Source organism: Colossoma macropomum, unplaced genomic scaffold (genome assembly GCF_904425465.1).
Source record: "Colossoma macropomum unplaced genomic scaffold, Colossoma_macropomum, whole genome shotgun sequence".
NCBI classification, from domain to species: Eukaryota; Metazoa; Chordata; class Actinopteri; order Characiformes; family Serrasalmidae; genus Colossoma; species Colossoma macropomum.
Genome location: NW_023494794.1, coordinates 1,147,848 through 1,172,379, shown reverse-complemented (window position 1 = coordinate 1,172,379; position 24,532 = coordinate 1,147,848). Strand labels below are relative to the sequence as shown.

The 24,532-nt window shown below is 40.6% G+C and overlaps 1 protein-coding gene across 1 annotated transcript in view; it reads right to left on the bottom strand.

Annotated features, from left to right (window-relative positions):
* Nucleotides 1-19,643, bottom strand: part of rasa4 (RAS p21 protein activator 4) — a 39,326-nt gene extending 19,683 nt beyond the window's left edge. Inside the window, 4 exon segments of the mRNA XM_036579847.1 lie at nucleotides 10,223-10,284; nucleotides 10,619-10,732; nucleotides 12,857-12,913; nucleotides 19,346-19,643. Coding sequence (XP_036435740.1) covers nucleotides 10,223-10,284; nucleotides 10,619-10,732; nucleotides 12,857-12,913; nucleotides 19,346-19,410 — 298 coding nt within the window. The 5' untranslated portion in view covers nucleotides 19,411-19,643.
* Nucleotides 19,644-24,532: the final 4,889 nt, after the last annotated feature.

Below are 24,532 nucleotides of genomic sequence, written 5' to 3'. Positions count from 1 at the left end.
TTTTCTTCAGTCCACAGGTCTTTGACTTTACAGGTTTGCATTAGTGTTGTGGTCAAAACATTGCAATCTTCAAATCTGTGTTCAGTAAACTACTTTTGTGTAGATTTGGAGCTTGCTTTGGATCACTGTCCTGCTGGACGATCCAACCATGACCAAGTGTGAGCCTCCTGGCAGCTGCAGCTGGATTTTGATCTAAAACCACATAGCATTTGATCGTGAGTCCATGATGTCATATATCCTAACAAGATTACCACAGCCCCACAACATTACAGATTCTCCAACCTACTTCACAGCAGGGATCAGATTATGCTCTGCAAGACCTTGACTCTTTTCAGACCCCAGTCATCTCGCGCATCTCCTCTAGAGTTTTAGTAGTGCTCTCAATAAAGTCACACATTGTGCTCAAATCTGCCAAGATAATAAGACCCATGTTTATCTGCAGCTGAACTAAAGACAGGAATTCAATCGTTTGTCATCCAAGATTAAGAGCAAGACCTTGACTCTTTTCACAACAAACACTGGAGCCATTTTTGGTGTTTGTTCCTAAAGAGCTTTGTTTTTGTCTCAGCAGACCTTAGAAGCTGGTTCCAATCAAAGTACCAATTATGTACTTGAGCGTTTTGATAATGGCGGCAGCAGAGGCTCTTTTCTGGCAAGGCTTTCAACTGATTCATTGGCATCGAATGGTTGTGGACTTTGTTTTAAGGATGCAACCAACTGTCAAGTTAAACTAACTCCTGTAGTCGTTGGAGTGAGATCTTTGGAAAAGGTTTTGCCTCATAAACCATCCTTTCGGTTTACGTGCCGGGGCAAAACACGTTTGTTATTTATCCTCTTATAGGCAGGTTCATCAGAGACCCAGTAGTTTGGGACTTCTGAACTGTTACCCTAATAGTGAAGAGAGATCTATGTTTTCCCCATGCTGATGGATGGCTTAGGGTGTTTGACCAATATGTCACCTCGTTTCTATCTTCATGGATGACCACTTTAAGATAGTAAGATAGCACAGTAATTGTGTAAGATAGTAAGTTATTGTGCTTAGTGTTAAACAACTTCTGGAAAGGCTTTAAACTACACATTGGAACAGTGCTCTGGGGATTTGACTGCATTCAGCTTAAAGAGCTTTGGTGAAGTCAGGTACTGATGCTGGATGATCTGGATCTCAAACACCACTGTAAACTCATCCCAAAGGTATCTGAAGGTAATTCTATCACTCCACAGAATGCAGTTCCACTGCTGGGGAGCTTTAAACCCCTCTAGCCCACTTCAGGGCATTTATTGGTAATGCTTTTCTATGGAGATTATACGTGCTGTGTGTGCACAGCTGAACACCTGTGTCAGCAGTAGGTGCACCTTAAATGAGCTGAATTCACCAATTAGTTTGTTTATTAACAAACATTCGAACATATAGCATATGTCAATGTATAAGATATGGATTTTTTTTTTCAAATAATTTAAATTAAATTTTTTCTAATATTTTCCACATAAGTTCAAGGTGGTAATCGACAGATAAATGACAATGTTTTTTCATAGCTTTGTCCAAGGGTGTGAGGAATAATGCTGGGCGCTGTACAGTGTCAATGTAAATGTGGATTATATAAACAGTAAATACACGCCTTTTAACAGTACATATAGACATGTGCACACAGTATACAGTACAAACAGGAGAGGCAGGATAAATCTGACATATCATATCCTTCCTCTGTCCCTCTGGCTTTAAGAAGCTTAGTGTAATAGAATTAACGGCCTCAAAGCTTTTTCTGCAGCTTAACCTGATCGTAGACCTGCAGGATTCGGCAATGCATTATCACACGTAGAAGCCTTAACTACATCAGGATCAAGGCAGAGCAGACACCTCTGAATAAAACTCTGCAGAAAGAATGACTCCTAAGAAAGAAAAATCAAAAAGAGACCTCTTTGATATCTATGTAGTTTCTTCTAGACAATGAGATCAAACCGAACGTCAAATGAGACTTCTAATTAATTCTCCTGCAGACCCCAGTTATCTTACGTGTCTCCTCTTGAGTTTCACTAGAGATCTCAATCAGGTCACACGTTGTGCTCAAATTCGCCAAGAATAGTAAGACCCATGTTTATCTGCAGCTAAACTAAAGACAGGAATTCAATCATTTGTCATCCAAGACCAGGCACCTTCTCAGTTTTGATGCTGAGAACAACCAACAGGACTTCTATCTAGGCCAGAAGTAACTCATCTCTCTTTTTTGTCTAATACAATTTCCCCTGTGGAATTTCAGTCTCTTAAGCCATCAAAGATCAACAACTGAGCAATAAAATTTTCCTTTGGGGAATTGCAAAAGAAAGGGTAAAGGAAATATAAACTGTTGCTCTTCGCTTAGAAACACAATCATCCAAATCAAGAAACAAGACCAATCAATCAGCCAGAAATGTTTGTGTGCTTCAAGATGCTTCCACTTTAGTTGACATATCAAAGTAAGAAGACAGGTATCTAGGAAATACCAATGATGTTTGTAAGAACCGGTTAAGTCAGACATTTATGGTACAGTTTTTTATATCTTGTCACACCCCACATTTCAATTAACAATCACGTATGGTCAAAGCCAGCAATGTATCAATACACATTTATTCAGGATGCGATTTTCACTTCTGAGATCAGAATTGATTGAATTGAGATTCAATTCAGTTTTTGCTATTTTATTATTTTACACGTTAAACTGTCTTGATTCGGAGCTCTAATAATATACTGCACAGACTGGCCTAGCTCAGATTGGCACCAGCCCTCTATTTAATAAGCCTCAAAAACCACAATCCCCTCCTCATCGCCACCCACTTTCCTTGGATAGGATGTACCCAGATACCAGTTTTCATCACTGACATTTCCATGAAAGATAGTGAACAAAAGATGCTCAGAAAACACCAAAGGGTGAATCAGCGACACCCAACATCACTGTTTTGTTTTTCTCATATTGGATTGAAATCGTTACGAATCCTTAGCCATAACATAAGACTTATATGCTCACACTAAATGAAAATCCCATCAACATGCCCCAACATGGATGATTACACTGTACACAAAAAAAAAAACCCAGGTCTGTGAATGAAAGACGTCCAATATAGCCACTTCATTCAAAACAATATGGCTGAATCCTGAATACGCAGCAAAGATGCTGAGAAACAAGTGTGAAGCTTTGTCAACTTTTTTAACCATACTGTGTACTGAAAGTAAAACAATGAAAAGTAGATGCACCGGAAAGTGTGGACGGTACAGCTTGCCTATTTTGCAGAGAGAATTAAAAAAAATAAATTGTGCATGCATGTCGTATGAACAAAATTTAATTCTCCTACACATTTGTGTTCGAACAGAACCAGCATGTATGGGCTTTGTTACCTCACCATAAAAATGTAAACATATTTATTTTCAACACATTTTCAGTCTGTAAGTCCCTTGTTTAATTTTTTGAGTGTATGTTTTGACTAACGTGTGATAAAATGGTTCAGAAGAATACTTAACCTGCAAGACAGCTGACCAAAATTTCTCTTGAATCTCTGATTCAACCTCTGATTCAAGCTGGAGCTAGTTTGAGTAGTTAATCAAGCAGCGCCACCCCCCCCACACTGCCAAGTCAAGTTAAAATCAAATGCTTAATGCAAAAGGCACTGGTTCATGCCTTTGACACTCTACATAAGGCACTACATGTTACTATATAATAGAGGGGCTATTCTGGATTCAGCCTAAATGCCTATAGAGATCCATCAGCTGTCATCAACCCAGACTCTTGTTTAATGCAGTGGAAAGGTTTGCTGAAGTGTTTTCTTTGCCCCATTAGTATTCCAGAGTGAGCCTTGTGAGGGCCCATTATTACCTTATCGCTCCACTGAGTAACCCAAAAATAAAGAAGCCCAGGCCGGGCAAAACTTTGCCACTTAGTTTCTTTGTGTTTCCACGTATCACTCTGGGGTGTTTTTGATGAAATGGCAGGTTAAGTATTATGCTTTGACCTGCCCAGCCCTAATGAGCTCAGCAATTTTTTTTAGCAAATTTAGTCAATTACCTGCCATTGAGGTTTGTCTGACATTACTTCCCTATGGCATCCAAAAAGTATATCTTGGACACACAAAAATGCAGTAGCGAGAAGAGAAAATGAATTTAATCTAGACCACCATCTTCTGGGAAAACACGGCAAAACACTGTTTGTTACTATGTGCTGTGTTGAAGCGAGCGAGGGAAATTGGATTGAAAATCACTATAATAACCGCCAGACAGGCTCTGTGATAGCCCTCTTCGCAATCTGGCCCACCGGACCACACGGACAAAAATTAGATTACGCAATTGCAGCGGCAGGCGAGAACGTGACAGTCATACTGAAACGGCCCAAAGAAATGTCACAGAATAAAAGACCCTTCAAGAAATTCCACATTCTTCAAAGCATAGCAGTCACAACACTACATGACAGTCAGTAGCTGTGAAGCTATGAAGCTTTAAAAGGTCTGCAGGAAGTGTTGCCCTCACACATGCAACCACACACATAAAACACTAGGGGATAACCTTTAAAGAGTCAATGTGCCTGCTTCAAACAGGCTGTCCACTGGCCAAGACCCCTTTTTCATGTCCCAAGGTCAGTCAGCCTTGAGCTACCGATCCCAGATCAGCTACTACACCTGCCAAACACACGGTGGACACATTGATAAACGCTCAGTGTTTATTTTTCACTCCTCTACCTGTGGCAGAATTTTTAGCCAAATAGAAGTAAGGCTGTCACTATTGATTATATCAGTAACTGAGTGACCTACTGATTATTTTGAAGATTTACTGAGTAATCAGGGTTTCAAATAATACAATCAGAGGGCAAATAATACAAAAACAGGCTTAACTGTACAATAACCAAAGATCCAAAGACTCCAAAATAATTTACTGGAAACTAGGGAGCCTTAAAAAAGATGTCTTTAACTAGAACTTGCCACCACAGGAGTTACAGTGAATCTACTTGGGCCACAGTGAAATGTATCAACATGTGGAATCATCGCTTTCTGCGTGCTACCGTGTTTTCAATTACTGTATAAATTATGCACAAGGCTTCTTTATTCTTAGGTGCACCGTGATTTTCTCCGAGCGAACGCCTGAGCTCATTTAGAGTACTGTTCAGATCCGTAAGGACATATTATTGATTTGTTTATTCAGAATAAAACGTGACTGATCTGTGCCTTTTGTTCATATTCATAAGTTTGCTTGATCAAAAAATTAGTTTTTTAAACAAGCTTAATAAAACTAAATACATTTTCAGCTTTGTTAGCTCACATCTTTACACAGAGAAAGTGCACTGGGAAACTGCTTTATTAAGACAGCAGCGTAGACTCAGTAGCAGAAATCACGTTTTTGTGTCGGCCTTAAAGGGTTAAAAAAATATATAAGAAAACATAAACAAGGAAGTCTTTAAAACAACGCAGAACATATAGCATTATGTGTATATAAATGGGTTCGTCCACCTGGTGTGAAGACAACTTTTAAACAACTATTATTTTTTAAATTAGGTAATCGTGACAGCCCTAGGTGTAACGTGACTAGAGCCAGGACTATGGCTGGTATTACTCAAAGTCTTTAACAATGCCAATCTCTGAGTTACCAGCAATGACTCAGACCTGCCTAGAACTATGAGACACTTGTGTCTACCTCTTCCTTTTTGCTCCTCATGCCTCATCCAATATCATCATTATTATTTTACCACACTTGCATCATGCTCCTCTAACACATCCTCTTTCATTACTACTGCTCTTTCCATCCGCAGCCTGGCCATTGCATGTTGTAACAAATGATGTCAGACTGTTGTCAAAAACTGCCAGGTAAGCTAGACCACTGGCCACCTCTGTGTTTCCACAGCGTCACGACATGTGGCAAAAACCTGCTGCCAGCATATGCTATTAGCTGAGCCGCTTTGTCACCTCCGTGCTGAATGCTGTCAGACAAAGCCTTTTCCTCGTTCCCCTGCAGTGGGTGTCTGGGTGTATGTACAGATGTGCGACTCAGGTCTCGCTTCTCTCAAGGTTAGATTTCTGGAGCGCAGGACCAGTCACCTCGTGCGCTAGCCTCCAGCTGAGCGATGCATTCACACCCTGTCAACCCCGGCAGCATGGGGAGCGCGCTGCTATTTCAGTGCCCTCCGCAACACGGCCTGCTCGCTAAATGGTACTGGCGCGCCTTCGGAGACAACGAGCACACAAAAGCTGTTTGCTCTCCATGGAGAGAGAGAGAGAGAGAGAGAGAGAGAGACTGAGAGAGGCAGAGGCTACAGAGAGAAAGAGTAGAGAGAGGATAGACAGAGAGCACACCGCCCGTAAATGTCTGTAGCCTAAATGCACTGTCAGGGCTAATGCACTAACAGCCTGTGGTTTCCATTACATTTACAATGGTCATGATAAGGGATAACATTTAGAGTGAACAAACAAGAAACAACAACAACAGCCTGAACACAGATTGACTTGCAAAAAACCTTCTATATAGACATAAATAATAATAAGTTACAATTTACTGAGTTGCCAGTTACTTTGCTTAACTGTGTCTGACGCCACTACCATGTCATTGTCACTGTGATGCTGAGAATGGTCCAAAACCTAAATAATAACTGGTCAGCTGTAGTCACATGATGGTCTCTTTCCATTGATGGACAAGGTGGCAGCTACAGGTGTGCTCTAGTCAGTAATATGCACAGTATACCTACAATGAGGGGAAACAGGTATTCAGACACTTTGGTTTTTGTTATTATTATACTTCCAGTGCATATGTCCTGCCCTGCGATGGACTGGTGACCTGTCCAGGGTGTATCCTGCCTTCCACCCAATGGCTGCTGAGATAGGCTCCAGCCCCCCCCCCAGAAGGATAAATGGCTTAAAAGATGGTGTGGTGTCACTAAACAATCATGTTAAAGATGAATGCTCTTTCTAAAGTTCCTAAAAGACACTTAAATGGAAAAAGCTACAGAGCCATAGTAAAGACCTTAAACATGCCTGTCAGTACAACTGGTCCAATACTATGCAAGCGCAACCACAATGAATTGTCCCCAGAGAGGTGCTCCACAAAATATTTCACAATGCGATCTGATGATACTGACTAATGATAAGGAACAGCAGTCAATTATAAAGAGTTGCAGGAATGACGGTCACACAGAGAACAATAGGCAATGAACTGCACCATATCTGTTCCAACAATCCACTCAATTTACAGTGAAGTGTGGGGGTGGGAGCATCATGATACAGGGCTGCTTCTCAGCAAAACAACACTGGGCCAGTACATGTCATCGAAAGAAGCATGAATGGAATGATGTACCGGGAGACTTAAAGGATTTCAATCTCACTGGGTGAGAAACTGAATCTGGGGGTAGAGAGATGTTTCAACAAGATAATGACAACAAACATACAGCCAGAAAGAAGGTAAAGGTGTGTGACCTAGTCAATCTCCTGACTTGAATCTTATTGAAAATTTATGAAGGATTTTAAAATTGCGAAGGGCCTGCATAACCTTGGGCATGATTTTCCAAGAGGAATGGTCCAATTCTGAACCACAATGCTGCAAAAAGCTAATAACTCAAAGCTGTAACTGTCAACAACATCTTTGCAAAAAAGTACTAATTGTATTCATGTCATGTCTAAATTTACTTCTATCAATTTTGCTTTTAAACATGTCTTTTGTATTCTTATAAATATAAAAATATACTTTTTTGTGTATAAGTACAGAGTCAAAAGACAATGTGTGTAAATGTGAATTGGACATGCACTAGAATTATATTAAATAACAAAAACAGAGGTATCTGAATACTTGTTTCCCATCACTGTATATGGTACGGGTAAGTACAAAGTAGTTAAAGACCTTGTTATTCATTGTATATAAATAAATCTATTAAAAGCAACAAATCAAACCCTTTTAGACATTCTCTCCAGCACTAGACCTCTGCCCTGCAGGCCAGACGGTCTGAAGCAGGGTCAAGCGAGGCTAGACATCGCCCCCAGCATGCTGTGAGTAAGGCTCTCCTCCACTCACGATAATGGCCGTCCCCACTGCGCTGTGACTCAGTTCCCCCTCTCTTTAGACTCCTGAACATCAGTTCCAGCCTCGCGCCCTGCCCCTAAATGAGTCAGCCCACCAACACCAACAGCTAACAGCCCCCTGGTGGGACTCTGTCAAGATCAGGATCAGTTGATGTTTATGCACGTCTGAGGTGTGCTTCTCTCAGGAGGGGACGACTCAGAAAGGGCAATAAATGACTAAAACCTGCACTTCTCACATGAAACAAAAACGGTGAAAATAGCAACACATTGAATTCAATTGATTCAGATGTATGCACTATTTGCACATGAAGAAAATGTTTTACTTCAACACACATTTTGTCTTTCAGTTTACTTACTTCTGGTAATCATGCAATATTCAGCACTATGCAAAAGTCAGAGACCACTACTTATTTATTTCATTTCCAGTACACTTGCATAAAGGAGAGGACAACTGAAGAAAAACAGGTGAAAAAACAAGAGATTTCAAAACTGGAGTTAAAAATATTAAAAGATACAAAGAAAATGGAACTCCTAACAACCATGCAAGACCTGGTTGATGGTAAAACTGACACCATCTACAAAACAGCTTTCATCTTGGAGAAAGAGCAGAGAATCAAACTCCATTCTTGCTTCAGATTTGAAAAAAATACTGGATTTTCTGTCCATCCTTCCACTGTGAGGAGACAACTCAATACTATGAGTCTGAAAGGATGTGTAGCTGCCAAGAAGAAAGGAAACAGACACAAAAGAACAAAAACTGCAAATCAAAGAAAGAGGCTGCTGGTAACTGGCCACCCCATAGTCCAGACCTCAGCATCACTGAATGTGTTTGGGATTACTTGGATTGTGAGAAGCAGAAAATGCAACCAATTACTAAGATTGAATTTTGGAGATGTGGAAAAATATCCCTGCAGATTTCTCTGAAAAACTGAAACCAAGGCCCAATCCCATTTCACCCCTTTCCCCTACCACTGAACGCTACCCCTCCAAATGGAGGTTTTTCAGACGCACACTCCAAATGGAGTGTTATGAGAAAAAGAAAAACCGGCAAGATGGCTGTGCAAGCGACTAGAGAAACAATGTTACACAATGTTACACAAATGTTAGTATTTTCTCTGTTAAAAAATTCTGATATTTTTAAGTTTAATAATCGTTTCAATGTATTTTGTTCCTTTTCATCGTAACAAGCACAAAAAATCGCTAGTAGTATGCTAGTGTCACGGTAGCTAGCTAGCTAAATTTTCTTTTCCACCTTAAATGGTGCAACAGTTCTGATGCCATTTCAAGGTGGAACAGGAAAATTCAAACGAGAAGCTGTCAAACAGCTGAGTTCAGCTTAATATCACTGAAGAATCAGGGGTGGGCGATAATAAATTACTGTTGTACCCCCCCACCCCCAAAAGAAGGCATATGATTCCCTATTGAACTTTACCACTCCTACCATTAGTAGCCTGTTAATGAAAGAACATTCTTTTTATTTGAGGGTTGTCCCATTTCATAAGTGATGATTTTAACCACTACTCCTTGTCACTCAGCTCCAAGGGGCAAGATGGCACTCGAACACAAAGGGTTGCGGTAAAACTAAGGAATGATATTGGACCGTCTCTATCAAAGAACGAAAGCTGTAATATTGGCAAAGAGTGGACACACTCAATACTAAAAAATGTGATATTATATTCAGTTGCTGAGGCTTCTGTACAATTTTCTGTTAAATAAAAGGTTTTCTGCTAACCCTGTAAAATGAATTGACTGGAAATTAAATAAATTAGTAGTGGTCTCTGACTTTTGCACAGAACTGCAGTTTATTATTACACAATTAAATGGAGCAACTTCAGTGCATCCTTTTTATCACGGTAGATGATCTGGATTAAGGTGGCACAAGGACTCCATGAGAATAAAATAAAAGGCTCAAACTGACACCAGAATATAAGAAGCTATCAGTTCACACTCACTGGCAAATTAAAAGATGAGGAAGTATCACAGCAGACTCCAAATGAGGAAGAGACATGGTCTTATGACTTATGGCCTTTGTAGTCAGTGGTTGTACATGTGAGTATACTGAGCCATGTGATGATGACTCTTTGGAAGCCTGGTTTCACCCACTCAGTGTGGGAGACACTAAACTGACTCTAGAAATCAATCCCTTGTCAAATACCAGCTTAGAGGAACCCCCAGGAGAGAGGATACTCTGTTGGAAGCGCCTTACCTTGTGGTTTGGAAGTGAGTGCCTCCTTGCTGATGGAAACCTTGCCGATAACATCATCACGGCTGGAAACAGAAAGGGTTAAAAATCGTGTGAGCAAGACGATGCAGTACAAGCTTGAATCAGTGACCATATTCACAATTCTGCACAGCACAATGTCAGAGCACTCTGGATAATAGGAGGTTTAGTCATAATTAATTCATATCTAGACAGTCTACACGGTATAGGGATCTCTGATTAGCTATGAGGCATCGTTAATTACCATATTAAGTCATTAGCTTGAAATAGCACGATGAGAGGGGAAGTGAATGAGCAAGCTGAAAGAAATGAGCTGTTTTAACAGTAGGGCGCAAAGAGCATGATGATGTCTGCGTGTGTGACACACAGACAGATCCTGACCTGAGAGAGTCTTCATCCATCACATGCAGGGACATGGTGTGAAAGGAAGGTGGGAGATGGACATTGTATTCCTCGCCCCAGAAAGGGGATAGCGTCTTCCATATTGTTGCTGTCCTGAGAGAGGAAGATGTTTAAAAACTGAACTCAGTGTCAGAGAAAGCATTGATAAAGAAATATTTCACTCAAAAATGCTAAGGTTGTTAAGAATGTATGAAACCTAGTCTGGACAAAATAGTAGTATTTCACCTGTAACACATTACCTTGTTCCAAAAAACTTTCCTTCATAATTAGTGCCATCAGTGTTTTGAGAGAAACAGTATATAAAAATACATATAGTTCCTTCAGACTAGCAGGAGACGGTTATCACTGTGGACTGTTAATCCCTTTAACCGCGCGCTCATTATTCAGTAACTGCTATGAATTACTAGGTAACTACCAAGAAACTAATATTTACGCTATGTAGGTATATAGAGAAGAACTGTGCCCACATTTAGCTTGCAGATTAGTTTGCTTGTTAATGGAACTTATTTACTCAGGCCTTAGGGTTAGGGTTAGCAATGTGTACCCTTTCGTTTAAACCATTTCCAGTCAAAAACGGCCATTAAATAAGTTATTCATTTTTCAGTGCCAGAAAAAAGCAGAAACATATATTAACAGAAAATCACACAGATGCCTATAACACTAACTGGAGATAAAACATTACTATACAACATAGAAAACATGGGACTCCTATCTGTCACCTTCAGATAAACAGTACTTAAAGCTTTCATCTTTGAGAGAGAGGAGAAAATCAAGCTCCACTCTTACTTCAGACATGAAAAAATCCAAAGGTTGTTTCTGTCCATTCTTCCACTGTAAGAACCCCACGCTATAGGTCTGAAAGGATGTTTAACTGTCAAGAAGCTGTTACTGAGAAAACGAAATAAAAAGAAAAGAATAAAATTTGCACTAAAATACTGAAACTGGACATCTGAGACATGGAGTATGGTTGTATGGACCGTGTCTGAATTTGCTGAGTCTGAATTTTTAATCTAGAAACTGTAACCAACCTCTAAAACGGAACTGTGGAAGGGTTTACAAGAAGCATGGAATATCCCTGCAGATGCTTTTTTCAACACTGAAAAATGAATAACTTAATAACTTACCTAATGACAAATAAAAGGCCGCTCTCTGATGTTTGAACAGTGCTGTATTTGGTATCCCCTGCACACATGACAGTGCTCAGCCCTGAATCCTTACTGTCAACAAGACACAAACCAAGCAAACCCACAAACAGCCCATGGTCTGACAAAACAAACTCCGCATGCAATAACTTGCCCCTCTATTGACCAAACTCTGTGTGCAACACACAGAAACCAATAACTGGATGATCCTAAACATAAGACACTCACCGTGTTGAGTCAGCTAACATTCTGTCACTAGGCATACAAGAATACAATTCAACAAGTGAAACATTAACCAGGCAGCCTTGTATTTTTGTGTGTTTTCTGGTCCAAGACATCTTGTGTGCAAACATGAAGGCTTGTCAAAAAGGCCTGGCAAAAAAGTCAGAATGGTTGACCACTGGTTTTTTTCTGGTACGCCATGTTTTCTATAAAGGGGAACTCTATGATTTAGCTCATCCACATGCACATTTAGCTCATGACCCATTTACTTTCATAATGATTAGCTTGTACAAACCCCTTGGTCCTCCTATCACATACTGCCCCTACTTCCCCAAAGAAAGTGATCATACCAGCACGCATTTTAAGTAAAACCCTGTATATGACATTAATATTATGCTGATGTGCATAAAAACAAGTAGCATTTTGAGTCATCTGCCACAGACACTGATGCAATGCCGCCCTCTTTATGGACTTTTCAGCGCGCTTCAGAATAATTCATGACTCACTTAGACTCGTGGGGGTTGCGCCAGTGGTCATAGCACAAGAGAGGGGGCTGAGCAATAGATGTAATAGATAAATAAAACAATATTTCACCCCAGTACACAGCACGCAGCTGGCACGTTTTGGCTTTTTTTCTGCATAGCTGCTTTCAGCAGTTTATTTCACACACATAATGACCAGGATTTCAATTACGAAGAGTGAATGAAAAAGGGCTTTGGTGCAGGAAATCTCATTTGAAACCTGTTAAATCTATGGTAATCGACTTAGGGAGACGAAGCAGGGTCAGCTGCGAGACCTAATATGGGCTCAGAGTGGAATGTGGAAGGAGAATAGAAAATCAGTCATACTGTACCTTATAATGGCCTCGTTATCAATTCGCACAATGCAGTATGGATCACTGCTCCCGGTGCTGTGAGAAAATTGAACAATAGCAATATGTTACACACAATGCATAAGTTATTTCCTACATACAGGTAACTAATTAACCCAAACAATGATCGTCATCAAGTCCCATTGCTTTGAGTTATCAGAACGGCAGGCGAAGAGGCGCTAATTGAAATTCTGAGACTGGCTCAAATATGCAAAGATTCTCGAGCCAATTCTCGAATACGAAATGAATGCTGATAATATGCAGCCATGATTTTGGTGACGTGTAAAGAAAATATTAACACAAAAGGGAGATTTTCTTTTCTTTCCTGGGTTGTGTTCCTCTTTCATCCCATATGCCACAGGTAGAGGAGTGAATCCTTTGGTGTGTCAAAGCTATGCCAAAGGATACGCCCACATGAAGGCGTCCCTCGTGAAGCCTTTGGAGAGCATCGGTTCAAAGGAGACTCCAGACAGACAGACAGACAGGCAGGCAAGCAGACAGACACTGCTGTTTCTGATTGCTCGGTCAGAGATCTGCTTTTATGTCACAGTACTCAAAAAAAAGTGGAGGTTCCTTATGTTGAAATCATCAAAATAACAGTCTAGCCTTCGAACGTTGTCTTTTTGTATGCCAATAAAATGACAGTAGTATTCAAGCGCAAAGGAACTGCAATGATGTTAATCATGGCATGTCACCAAAATCCTTCATCCAGTCACAACATGTGCCATTCTTTTTCTGCACAAGACACCCTGTCTGCTACGGTCCAAATGGCACTGTCTGTCATGTTGGGGTTGCATACTGGGTGCTATTATACCAGTCACTCAAGACATCATATTCTTTTTTATTTTGCACTCTGACAGTGGCGTGCTAGCAAACCCAATCAAAGTAATTAGGGACTTGAAGTAGCAGTCTTTTCATTCCAGCTAGCGTCTGACAACTAGCAAGTATCGTATGAGAGTACGTAGAGGGAGTGCTGTTGTCAGGATGAAGACCTTTGAATTCCTCTAGGGAGTAATGACTGGCAGCAGAAGCAGCCTTTACGAGTGGCGTGTGTGTGTTTGTGTATATAAAGAGGAGAATGGGCGAGTGGATAAGGTGATTCATCTTTGCCTTTTGTTATCAGTGTACGGGGGGAAAAACGGTCTGTCAGAATCAGGTGCTACATCAGACAGCCACGCGGCTTGGCAGTTGAACCACGTACCATCATCTGCACGGCACCTGCAGAAAGATGATAGCGAAGGCAGTGACACACGTGCGCACACACATACACAAACACACGTTCATTCTAGGGACGCACGGATACAGCACTTCTGGGCCCATGACAACCAATCTTTTTTTCTTTTCATTTCAAAACAAGTTCACACTAAAATACATGCCTGAGGTTCAGTGAACATATGACAGAAATCTAAAGACGTGTCTTCATAGGGCTGCACGATTCTTCATTAAATGTGAATCACGATCCTTCATGATTGTAACTTTAAATTCTTGAACATATCAATTACGTAAATAACAATAAAGGATCATGATTCACATTTAATCATGAATCGTGCAGCCCTGTAATGTGAATCACAATCCTTTCGTTAAGGATCATGTTTCACATTATAGGGCTGCACGATTCCTGATTAAATGTGAATCATGATCCTTTATGATTCTAACTTGAACTTATCAATTTTGTGAAGAACATATAAACTAATCTATAAATAACATTAAATAAATAAGTAAATAAATAAATAAGCGATATAACTGCAAAAATCTTGTTTGTAAGACAGACAAAAGAGAAACCAACTGTGCTCTGAGGGGTCCACCTGCACTCGAGAGCAGGGCTGTTACAGCGACAAATTTTCAAAAGCCACATGCTGAGCCATAAAACTTTGCATATTTCTGTAATACTATATTCATAAAAAATATTCCTATATCTTGGCATGAGGCTAACAAATGGTAATTAGTGTACTGCACTCTGTGTCACTGAGTGCGTTTACATGCACTCAATAATCCAATCGGATTTCTGCAATTATCTGATTATTCAAATGGTCATGTAAACAGCATACTCCGATCTAGAAATCCGATTAAGAAATCTGATAAAGAGAGCTGGATTTTAGCTCAGTAATCAGATTGCTCAGTGCATGCAAACCCTTACTCAGATTTCTTTCAGATTTTTCAGTCTACATGTGCGAAAACAGACCGGAAATAAGCAGTCAGCGTTGCTGCGAGATGGCAGCAAAACACTTCACGAAATGAGGTATTTATTCTTTATTTTGTAGATGATGTATGTTCATATTTTCAGGTAAAGTGGCGCAATGTTTTTTTAAAAAGCCACGGCATGAAGTTTGAGTTTAAGTTACGTTCACGACACGTTTTCTTCTGTGAGTTTATTGGCTGGTTGCAAAGCAGAAATCCGATTACCTGACTCCATTGACTCATGTAGACCTGGAGTTTCCCCATTATCTGATTACTTAAGTGCATGTAAACAAATTGATCAGATTCCTGACAAAACCTGATTTTCTGCAGTTATTGGATTATTACACGCATGTACACGCACTCACTGAATATAAAATTAGCAACAAAAAGACAAGCTTGTTTTATACCCAAAGCAATGCAGCATGGCAGTGTGACAAACGCAGCGTGACCCTTTCACCGCTTAATGTACTGCAAAAGTGTTATGGTTACAGTTAGAATGCTAGACTAGAACATTAGAATTAACTATACAGCTAATAAATAAACAAACACTGCACTCAAACTGCCTTCTAAAACTCATAAATTTATAAATAAATTTATAAATAAACTTAGCATTTTTTTTGTATCATGATGTTTCTTAATGAATACATTTACTGCTTTCTTTTATTTATATTTAACTGTCTCAACCCAACACACCCAACTGCAATCAGCTTAAACAACTGCAGTCATCTAAAATAACTGCATTTAAGCAGTTATGTAGTAATTGTGACAGGCCTAGCTGCTCTGACACAGCAAAATCAGATATGATTATTGTAATTATTTACATTTCCTTATGTTAAAAAGCCACTCTTATCAACAGCCACATACAATGGCAGGTGAAGGTAGCATTAGTAGTCTTAATCAAGCACTCTTAACCGTAAAGCAGTGGTGTTCCTGCCTGAACAGGGAATAGAACCTTCATAATCTATGTCAGTGGTGTTTTTTCACTATGCTATCCATTCGAGTGAGTTGAAAACAACAGAAAATCATGCCACTATTGCCGACACCTGTGTGAGTGCAAATAAAAGTAGGGCATTAAATGATTAGCTGCAATTATCATTTCTAATTCCAATACAGGACTGATAGTCATAATGTCATTTTCCTATTTATAGGCAAGTAATATATTGGCTGTCAATGAATCATGCACTATTAATACGTTCGCTCTCTCTCTCTCTCTGTAAGCAGGTTCTCTAGGAGTGCATTTCTGGACAGTTACATCTGAGAAATGACACTGTCCAGCCACCCTTCCTGTAACAAAGCCAACCACTGAACTTTTCAAACAAGCTACAAAACGAATTGATCTGTCTGCTCATAAAAGATCTGAAGCGGTTCAGTTTTATGTCTAGGCAGTTTGTTTGACAGGCTGCTGTATGTGCAAATAAAAAGACAGGTGTTGTCTGATGTTTCAGCTAACAACAAATCCTGCCAGGTCATGAAACACTATCAGCTTCCCACTGAAGTTCGCAAACTGCAGTTGCCAAATAGCTATATTTCAACACTCCAGGCTGAAAATGTGCTCTGGTAATAGAATCAATAACCGTTTCAATTTCTTTTCCATTATCTTGTCTCTATCACTGAAAAATACAAGCAAAACTGAATTTTCAAATCAAATCGTCTCACAGAAAGCAATGAATTATTGGTATTGCTATTGCTGTGAGGATGACTCATAAAGAAAAAATGCCTGACTTTGATCACTTAGCCGTTTTAAATCGACTGCTCTTTCCTGTGCCATGCAATCGTTTTGCAGATGGAAAGGGTGGCGTGGTTGAACTGAGGACATATTTATTTCCCCAGAAAGCCAGAGCGTGGAGCTGTTGGTGAAGACGCTCGGATGCAATCTGTCGCTGCTCGGCAATGTCATCACAGTGTCAATGTAAACACTCCACATGACATCTGGCCCTTAGCTTTAGCACCACAAACACACATATGTATAACAAACAAACGAAAAAAAGGGAAATTCTCAAGGTCCACGATGATTCATGTCCCAGTTCCTGGACTAAAACCATTTAGGGAGTTTAAAAAGAACTGTCATGGGGCCACAGGTACTGTTGTGAGGCACTAATCTCACTCTCACTAATGAGAAATTGTAGCACACAACTCAGTTTTTGTAATAATACCAAAATATGTTCATTTAAAATGATATTTATATTCTATGGATACTGTTAGGACAGATTAGGTGTCGTTTAATCAAGATCAGTTTAGTATAGTGGCAAATTCTCCCAGCTCAGTATCGCAGCATTTTAAACTCAATGTTTAGACATGAATAATTTAGGTATTTTGACAAAAACCAAATTGTGTGCCTCACCTTTCATTAGGTTGAACGCAATATTTGCCAACATTCTGCAAAGCCGGTCCAACTTTGCATCAGCTGCTATGAAAGAAGGCATTCTGTGGCAGAGCACGGACAGATCAAATCAGCATTTTGCCCATTCATCCTGTTTTAACGTATGCTGTGTTACCAACTACTCTTTCCTCACACAGCGCAACGGCCCTCCAACGAAATGCGGCCCAGCCCCAAGCTGCTGCAGTCACAAAAGCTGTGGGCGAAAGAGGAAAAATATGGGTTTCATAACTGATGCCCACAAGAGAAAGTGAACAAGGATTCCAGCAGGGGTGTGCAGTTCGGTCCGGGCTACCGCAATCACAAAGGCTGTGGGCGAAAGAGGAAAAACATGGATTTCATAACTCAAGCCCACAAGAATGAGTGAACAAGGAGCGCTCACTTCATTCCGACGAGGGCGCGTGGTTCGGAGTCCTGCCAAACACAAATGGCCACTGTTATCCAAGGAACATACTTAACTCTTCATCATCTGTCACCTGGAGCAAACGTTTACACAAAAACTTGGCATGTGCTTACATATTAACACTGATAAAAAAAAGACACGACCAAACAGTTCAACGAAATGTGCACAGCACTCCATTAGGCAGAATGAAGCACATCCACTATGCTGTACTCAGCCGTCTTCAGACCTCTTAAAAGAGACCTGGACACATCTGCTTGACCATACCCAACAACAATGAAAGATTCTGGCATTGCTAACTTTAATTTCTCAAGCTCAAAGTGGTACTTAGTCAGAGAAGCTCGCTTCAGATATTAAATCCAGATATTAAATCTGAGCAGCTGTACTGGAGGCAGCTATTAAAATCGTAGCCACAATGATCCAGCAACTGACCAGCGTATAATAGCTTACTGCTTTCATTTTAGCCATTTTTAAAACCTGAGGCTCAGTCTTTCTCCAGATTTCATTCTAATTTCTAATTTTTAATCCTGGACTTTCTTTTAAAATAATTAAAATAAAAAAATCTACATGTACGTGGACTGTTAAAGGGGAACTCCACTGATTTTTCAAATTTTCTGCATAATTAAATGGTTAAGATGTAAACAAAGTCACTCAGAGTCGTCTGGTGTAAAAAAGCTTTGTTCTAGAGAAATTTACAGAGTCAGAACTGTTCACAGTGATACTGATAGGAACCAGACGTCTGAAGTGCTTATTGCCTCTAAAATCTCCCTCACAGCAAGTTATTACATGAAATGATTATACATACTCAGCTTGATGTCCGAGACATTGTTTTGCAGTAGTTTTGTGATAAAATGTTGGCCTACAACGTATTTTCATCAATTTATTTCGATCTATTCATGGTGGAAGGATACATAAAGGCAAAATAGTCCCCAAAGAATATTTTTTTCAGAGTTTCCACTATTTTTCCATTATTGACATTGCATATAAAAACTCAGAAGACACGTGTTCATTAGTGGCTTTGGAGAGTAAATATAATATATTCGTGCTGTAGACATCAAGACCCCTGGTTCGTATCACCACCCCTGTAAAGAAATCTGAGTCGGCAAGTTTCTCTACAAATGAAACACTTCACATCAAGCCACTCTAAATGACTTTGTTTGTCTCAACCACTGAATTACGCAGAAATTTTGAAAAATGGGTGGAGTTCCCCTTCAAGATTCACCTCACAAACTGGTCAATACTGACATGCCGAGTTTGTTCACCTTTGCCTCCCATTGAATATCACTAGCAACAAACTAGTTTACACACTACTATTGCTTTTCATTTTTCTACGTTTTCTGTCAGTCATTTCGTATTTAATTTCGCATTTCCTAACACACATTGGCGGATTTTCTTCAGTTTGTAGTTTCGTGTGTGAGGAAATTCAGTCAACCTCGGCCAACTTGGGCCACCGAAAGTGGCACGACATGGGAAATCCCGAGAGAAATATTACACAAAACACAAAAATACTACTTACATGTCCTTAATAGGCAAATTTTTCGCTTCCACAATTCGAATGAACAGAGTGCTTCGTTTAGCCATGTCGTTGTCGTTTTTAACGGTCGTTTATAGTTCTGGTCGTTTCAATAACGGCTGTGAAGCCTCTAACTGACATTATGAACGTTTAAAAATCCGTTTTGCGCACTGAAATATATGTGAAAATTCAACGCATTCTCTAAAAACGTCTGTGAAGAAACCCGGTGACAGTGACTCGCTCGCACAGATTTTGCCCTCTGCATACGGTGAAACAGTGTGTGACGAGAAGCGATATTATTTTTCCACACCCGTATTCCGGAAAACCCCGCCCACTACGCTTCGATTGGACGGTTGAGACTCGTGTCTTGCGCTCAGATTACCTAGCCTGTTCGGACTAGCCAATCCCATACCGGAAGGCGGGATATTTCCGGAAAACAGGTGGGAAAAGTCATAACGCCAAGCAGACTTCTTGTTGGGGGGTGTGGCAGCCTGAGACATCTCGGCACTTGATTGGTGAAACCGAGGCGTGACGCGCCCTCCGAGCCCTTCAGCTGGAAATCACACATCTCAACGTTCAGTTTGTACTAACGCCTCAGTAATACAGCGCAAGTAAACGGGAAAGTCTGGAAGACTTGATTAAGACAGGCATAGTAAGATAAGACTGACTGTCAATCAGAGCTTTTAAATTCGGTCAGCCTGTTTATTCAGAACGATCAGGACAATGTTCTGGGAAATGGAGTTGGTTTGAATTTATCCTGAAGGACAAAAGAGAGAGGCTCGTGTTTAGGAGAAGTATCGCATCGTCATCTGCTGTTCCTGAGTGTCAGCACGTTGGACATCAAGTTAGATTAATCGACAGTAGTCCTAGTAGTTTAGATCTAACCTGTATCTAACATGCCTTCCCTTTTACCCAAAGCATCTGACCCAGCCAGTCGAGGGCATCTAAAGAACTAGCCGGAGCAGGTGTGGCAGAATGTGGTTAAACCAGAGAATGCGTTGTGAAGAGAATGGCCACTCAAAGACGCTAGAGGGAGCTGCTGAGCGAGTCCAAAATGAATGCGTTTCTAGCTTTTGTGCAAAATCAGGCCTCTTTTCCGCTGCAGGGCCGAACGGTGCTGAGCACAGAGGGCCGTTCCAATGGCTTTTCCACACTGGCACGATTCGGCACGGAACGCTTAGAAACCGGGCTCAGCACGTTTTTTTGGCACGGTTAGCTAACCGTACTTGGGGCCACAAAACCGTTTGGTGGGACGATATAACAACGTAGCTACTCGCTAATTGGTTCAATGTTTATGTTGATATTGCGCCAACACATCTTCCTGTGTTATTTCAAGCTGGAAAGCTCTAATCAAATAAGTTTAGTTCATTCATATGGACGCCAAGTAAATGAAAGCAGTGCATGATTTTAAATCAACCACTCAATAAACATCAAAACTTCAATCTAACACCAATTTCTAAATGTTAAACAGCGCTGATAACCAGGACAGTAGCTGGTTAAAATTAGCTTAGCTAGCATGCTGCCAGCTCTGCTCACCGCAGAACAGGCTCGTTTCCGACAAACAAAAGCATACTGGCTCAGGTTTAGATGATAATAACTTAAATCTGAGGAAAAGAATTCAAATGGCTGGTGTTAGAGGGAAAGCCAAAATTAAACCTGTGAGTTTGGAGCTGTAGCTTCCTAGCTAAGTTAATGCTAGCCACTCCAAGCAAACTTAGCTTACCTAAAGAGATCCAAACAGCCAAGTACAGGTTCGATTTGACTAACTGATTTTCTGCTATCACAAGTATAGATGATAAAAGCTTACAACAGCAAGAGCAAAGTGGACTGACAAAAAGCCAAAATCAAACCTGTTTTGTAGTGTGTTAAGCTGTAGCCTTCTAGGCTAAGCGAACACAAGTGCACTGCGCCTCCCATTGCAGTACTCTTAGCGATGCTTAAAAACACCCATTTAGTGGATAAAGACTCATACATGATTGAGCAAATTTTCGAATGACTGGCGTTGAAGTGACAAAAGGATAGAAAGGTTCAAATAATACCTGTTTAGAAGGAAAAGAACTTGAGAGTATGCCGAGAGTTGGTGGGTGGTGTATATGTAGCTATTGTGTTAGCAGTTAGCCACTCACTTCTGTAGTTTTTTCAATATTTCCTGGTTCTGATTTGGCAGCACAACAGATGGAAAAAGAAACCGTACCCAGTCTCGCAGGTCTACACCAGTGCGGAATGGCACAGTACAACTCTGAGAACCATCTGGCTCGCCAGTGGAAAATCCCCATCCTGGCCATCACCAGGTATAGGAATTGCAACCATTTTCATATATAGCCTCCATTACTTACTGGTCTTCCTGTTTTTTTAAGACTTATACATGGTTTGCATCCTATGGTAAACCATCAGTTTTTACTCTGGTAAAATCCTCTCTTTATTGTGGACTTTGATACAGATATTGTGTTCATGATGGCCAAATGTATGAAAATTGGTTGTAATTCCTAAACCTGATTTGGTTGGAAATTCCATCAAATTAAATATGAAAATCTGTATTTTGAGCTCATGTTCATTATCATTCATTATTTGATTTCAACTCAAATGTATTGTGGTACTGTGATGGACTGGTGACCTGTCCAGGGTGTTTCCTGCCTTCTGTCCAGTGACCGCTAGGATAAGCTCCAGCACCCACCACGACCCAGGAAGATAAGCGGCTTATATAGTGTGTGTGTTTGTGTGTGTGTGTGTGTGTGTGTGTGTGTACTGTGGTGGTGAAAACATAACTTTGTCAACATCCAAATATTTATGGACCTGACTGTAAGTAATACATTAACTAAAATATGAATTCCAAACCATTTTACCATATTGTTTACTTATTTTTAAAATTACTTTTAGCAGTCACAGTTAAACAATTCCAAAATCTGGGGGGTTGTGCAGCCCCCTCATCACCCCCACTTCCCCTAGACAGGAAGACAAATCTATGTGTGGCTGTGTGAGTTTAGTGTGTGTATATAGTGTGTGGTGAGAGTGCTGATAGTGAGGCTGTCAAAAGAGAGCTGAAATGTTTCACATACAAAAAGCTTTGTTTGATATAAAAGCCTTATCAACACAACCATATGGCTACACGAAGATAAGACCTCAAGAGAGTGCTGAATTACTCACAAAAAAATCATATGTCGAGGACAAATATGCCAGTTGGTCAGGCTTTTTTTTAGATATCTAAAAAGAAATGAAGGCTGCAAACTTACAAGGGAAATAAATGTGCATTGGACCTCCAAATTATTGTTCAAATGGAAGTGCTCTGAGGGAAGCTCTCAACAGCAGGCCAATCACAAAGGGATTAAAGCTGAGGTTTCTCGAGAGGTCTGCCTCCATCATGGCAAGAATGAGAAGTGACTCACTCCTTGGTGGCAGCGGAGGGGTTTTCCAAGGATGTTGGAGCGAGAGAAATCCATTGAAAGGGTCACTTACAGGGCAAGTCTACCCAGGTCTTCATGACCGCCAGCTGCCTTCATCAAAAGCACTGCTGGGAATACGGTAGCTGCTCTGTGAAATATTTTCTTTTCCAGGTAGGAAGAATTGCAGGGCCCTAAGATTAGAGCTGTTATTATTTCTTAATAAAACTCAATTTAAAACAAAAAGAATCAAATTTAGCTTCCTATAGAATTAATGATAATTAGTTTGCAAGTTGCGCAATGATAATACATCATTTTACTTCTCCAACTGGCTTCTTCTGCAGTAAAAATAACTCCTTTTATATGGATTTTTGCCACAGTGTGCCAAAACATTATGACAGCTGACATTTCAAGTTGCGAGGTGGAGCTGCCGCAGTTTGGACTTCTTGTACCAGCACATCCTATGAATGCTCCATCAGATTGAGATCTGGGGAATTTGGAGGCCAGGATAACACCTTGAGCTCTTTGTCATGTTCCTCAAATCATTCCCGAACAATGTGTGCTGTGTGGCAGGGCACATTAATGTGCTGAAAGAGGCAATGGCCATTGAGGAATACCACTGCCATGAAGGGGTGTACATTGTCCGCAACAATGTTTAGATAGTTGGCGTGTCAAATAGACATCCACAGTAATGCTTGGACCCAAGATTTCCCAGCAGAACATTGCCTAGAGCATCACACTTTCTCCACAGGCTTGACTTCTTCCCACAGTGCATCCTGGTGCCATCACTTCCCCAGGTAAACGGCCCACAAAACGGAACTCATCTGACCCGGCAACCTTCTTCTGTTGCTCCAAGGTCCAGTTCCAATGCTCGCATGCCCATTGTAGGCACTTTTTATAGTGGACATAGGTTAGCATGAGCACTCTGACTGGTCTGCTGCACTATGTGTTGTGACACATTCCTCCCGTAACCATTGCTAGAAATCTCTGTGACTTGTTCCACAGTAGCCCTTCTGTCAGTCAGAACAGGATAGCCTTGGTTGCCCTTGCACATCAATGAGCCTGGGCGCCCAACACCCTTTGGCCGGTTCATGGTTTGTCCTTCCTCAGACTGCTGTCGGTAGACACTTACCACTGCTGACTGGTAGCAACCCAGTTGTCTGGCCATAACAATATGGCTCTTGTCAATCCCTCAGGTCTTCACACCTGCCCATTTCTCCCGCATCCAACGCGTCAACCATGAGAACCACCTGTATGCCATTGTTACCAGATAATCAACACTATTTGCTTCATCTGTAAGTGATCAAAATATTTTGGCTCACTGGGGTGTATATATATATATATAGCACTGTGCTAATAAGATCAAGAGCGCTTAATTTCCAGTCCAAATGGCCATAAAATATAAGCTCTTCGTTTTTCACTGTCAGAAAAAGCAGGAAATATATATTACATAACTGCCTCCTACACTGAATGTAATATCAAAACAGTGTTTAATTCATCCACTGTTTACTTTTGTGAACTCTTTCTGCCACTTTAACTCTTCCATCCCTTCCGATCTTCAAACCAAGCAGTTATATCTATGCCCTCCCAAAAAGATCTCACTGACATTATGTTCCCCTTCAAAGAGACACTAACATGCACAAAAGCAACTACCTAAACTCACCTTAGCTGCCTTCAGATTTCGTACTCATGTGCATCAAAAAAGGGGCCAAAGGAGATATTTCCGAGAAGACATAAGATAATCCTCTTGGATAAGGAGGAGAAAAGTCAAAGAAAGTGAAAAAACAGGAGTTTCCAAAACTGGAGTTAAAAA